Source organism: Fukomys damarensis, unplaced genomic scaffold (assembly GCF_012274545.1).
Source record: "Fukomys damarensis isolate Sample0158 unplaced genomic scaffold, DMR_v1.0_HiC HiC_scaffold_12, whole genome shotgun sequence".
Classification (NCBI taxonomy): Eukaryota; Metazoa; Chordata; class Mammalia; order Rodentia; family Bathyergidae; genus Fukomys; species Fukomys damarensis.
Window position 1 is genome coordinate 16,994,833 of NW_022900924.1, and position 3,487 is coordinate 16,998,319.

At 48.8% G+C, this 3,487-nt stretch overlaps 1 protein-coding gene across 1 annotated transcript in view; it reads left to right on the forward strand.

The window, feature by feature from the left end:
• Positions 1 to 872: 872 nt before the first annotated feature.
• Positions 873 to 3,487, forward strand: part of Ppp1cc (protein phosphatase 1 catalytic subunit gamma) — a 21,493-nt gene continuing 18,878 nt past the window's right edge. The window contains exon 1 of the mRNA XM_010604455.2: positions 873 to 1,011. Coding sequence (XP_010602757.1) covers positions 981 to 1,011 — 31 coding nt within the window. The 5' untranslated portion in view covers positions 873 to 980. The remainder of the gene's footprint in view (positions 1,012 to 3,487) is intronic.

Sequence of the window (3,487 nt, forward strand, 5' to 3'; positions counted from 1 at the left end):
CTGAACCTCAGGGAAGAGGCAGTAAAATTAGAACGGAGTCAAAAGGAATCTACTGTAATGCTGTTTTCTTTCTTGCCTAAAAAAAAAATCTAAGTTAAACATGACCAAATGTCAACATTTGTTAACTGTGGAGTAGGAAAGAGGCCACCCATGCCAGGTATGTAGTTATAAGTTGTTTCATTTCTTTGCTTTGTTTTTTTGAGATGGGTCCACTATGTAGTCCAGAAGGCCTTGAACTCATGGTGATCTTCCTGCCTCAGCTTCCCCAGTGCTGGGATTATAGGCATGGGCCACCTCACCTACCTTCAGTATTTTCACCATAAAGAAATAATACATATTTGAGATGACAGATATGTTTAATATGCTTGGAACACTTCACATGTATAAATGCATCAAAATATCATGTAGCACCTCATTACTATGTAGGATTTTTGTTTTTAAAATAACTGCTTTTTTTGTGTGCTGGTTCTTGAACCCAGTGATTTTTATTTTTTATTTTGTGACCTGGCTGACCTTAAATTCGCAATACTCCTGCCTCAGCCTCGAGTAGCTGGGATCACAGGCATGCACCACCCCACGGGGTTTTTTTTTTAGGTGCATCTTAATTTTGTAAAATATTGGATTTCAATGGAGCTGTTTTCATACGATTTTGTTTTTATGTATCAGAAAATTGTTTTAAAGATACTCTCCACTAAGAAAAAGCCACTGTCTAAACACCACAGGACACTGAAATAAAAATGCACCCATGATCAAAGAGCCATGACCCACATGCCCTGTTTCCTACCCCACAAAACCTCTGGAAGCCAGAGGAGCCCCGCCCTGGCCACACCCCTCTTCCTCCAGTGGCTTTGGTCACATCACCATAATCCCAATGCTCACTGAGCTGGGGTGCCGGGGGCTGCTCCCCACCTCGGCAACACATCCAGAACACCCACGGATGCTTGTCTGCCTTGAGCCGCACCACTGAAGAATCTGAGTTCATGACCAACTTTTTAAAATGGAACACTTCATGTAAGAATCCGTATGTCCAGGTTTCCCCAGGGCTGGGATCACAGGTGTGCGCTGCCATGTCTAGCTTGAGTTTTAGATGTTTGAGGCACAGCCCTCTCTTCCTAGAAGATATTATCTCATCAGCGTCTCACTACCTTCAACTCCCCTAAACAAGCCCAGCGAACTTTGGGAAGTTTGAAAGGTACATTTTAACATGCTATCCTCATTTTACAGACAGGCAAACAGAGGCCCCACAAGGTGAAGGGACTGTTCCTCTACCAAGCCATTGCCTTTCTGGCCAAAGGCTCAGATCTGCTGTCCTTGGGGAAGCCAAGCCTTGGTGAGGGCAGAAAAGGGCCAATAAATAGAAACCAGTTCTCCCTCCCCCGTATTTATTGGTTCCCGGGGGAGGGTCCAGGTCCCACCCACTCCATGAGTTCTTTCACTCATCAGCTGATGTCCTCCCAACTGGACTCAAGGGGAGACCAGTGGAGACTGTCCTGTGTCCCAGCTCAGTGTGAAGTCCTCCTCCAGCCCTCAGGACCTGGACAGAGGTGAATACTCCAACCATGTCGCTCTTACTGTGGGTAAGAGATCATCCCATCAGGGGCCACAGTGACCAGGCCCACAGCAGGTGCCAGGGCATTTTCTCCAGAGAATAATCATGGCTGTGGGCTCAGGCTGCTCTGAATTCCCAGCACTGTTCCTGTGACTTCCAAACTGTGGGACTTTCAGGAAACAACCTAACCCAGGCCTAGTGGTATCCTCCTGTAATTTCAGAACTGAGGAGGCTGGAGCAGGAGGGTTGCCCTGAGTTCAAAGCCAGCTTGGGCTACATGGTGAGTTCAAGGTCAGCCTGAACTACAAAGCAAGACCCTGTTTCAATTAAAAAAAAAAAAAAAGAAACAATCTAAACCAGGTGTGCTGGCACATGCCTATTATCCCAGCAATCTGGGAAGCCGAGTCAGAAAGATCCTAAATTTGAGCACAGCCACAATTTAGTGACCTTAACAAGATCCTGTCTCAATTTCTTTTTAAGGCTAAGACTGTAGCTCAGTGTCACATGCTAAGAAAGAGTGTGGTGTTTTTAGGTTTTTTTCCCTATTGCACTTATCACAAGCTGCTAATTTTATTTGCACCTCTGTTTGCTGTCTGGTTTACTAAACGATTCTCCATGACAGAAGGGTCTTGTCTGTCTTGCTCAACCCCGTTTCCTGGCCTGGAACACCTAGCACAGAGTAGGTGCTCCATAAACACTTGTCTGTTCCGTGAATCAATAAGTCGTTCACAGTCCTGTTCCAAATGCCTCCGCAACGATGCGCCTGCGCTGGAGCAGCCCAAGGTTCCCAGGAGTCCGACAGGAGCCATGCCGACCTTCACAGGCAGATGTTCACAGCAGCCCTGGGCACCGACCCCCAACAGTCATCAACTGGGCTCAGCGCCTTGAGTGCCAAATGACACTTGTGTGACTTCTGGTGGGTGGACTGGCGGCACGGGAGAGTGGGTTAGTGACTGAGCAAAGTGGAACTAGCAATGAACCAAGAACCCTGAACCTGGAAGGCCGGGAGCCAGCACGCGTGGACCCCATCCCACGCCATCTGAGACGCATCCAAAAACGGATGCTCAGATGGAGCCAGCGCCTAGACAGCACTCGGGTAAGTGAACCTGTGCCTCGAGAAACAATGAATGCCTCTGCGGAGAGAACGGGGCTTTGCAAACTGTAAAGCGCCGCCCAAAGAAACGGAGTGAGGCAGATGCCTCTGCTCGCCGCGACGCAGCCCCAGAGGAGGCACTTGGGGTCCGCCGGAGGAGGACTCTTGGGGAGACTGGGGAGCCAGAGAGGACCCGGGCCGGCGCGCAAACCCTTAGGCTTCATTTGCTGCGCGGCTCCGGCTGAAGTCCGGCTGGTGCTCCGAAGATTGATTACATAACTTCCCGGGTTCAAGAAGACAACCCGAAGACAGCAAGGACATTTTTGTTTAGGAACATCTCCCCCGCACTAAAGTTAAAGTGCACAAAAATAATATACAAATAGTCATATTCCTACCACTCGCCATGAATTAATTGTGAACAATTTAACTTATCTAGGGGAGGCTTTTTTGTTGTTATTGCCAATTAAATCTTCGTCCCCCAAGTCCCAATACCTGAACGAACCTACTTCTCTTATTATTCTCCCTCTTCATCCACGTTTCTCTACAGAGTTGAATTACAGAATCTTCGAAATCTCTTGGTGGGCTCATACAAGGCCAAGTCTGCAAACTGAGTCCCAATGAAAACATCCCGCGGAGGTCGAAGCCTTGGGTTGCAGAGCCGGAGGATCCTGCCTACTCTCAACTGCCGCGTGCAATTTTGCAACTCCCGCTTTGGCCAGGCGATCTATTTGTTCGGCTCGTTTGGCGGAAGGATCCTGCGCGTCAACCGTCTACTCTCTGTCCCTCGCCCCGCCCCTTCATCGCTCTTCCCCGCCCCTCCATCTCCCTGATCCCACCCTCCCCTC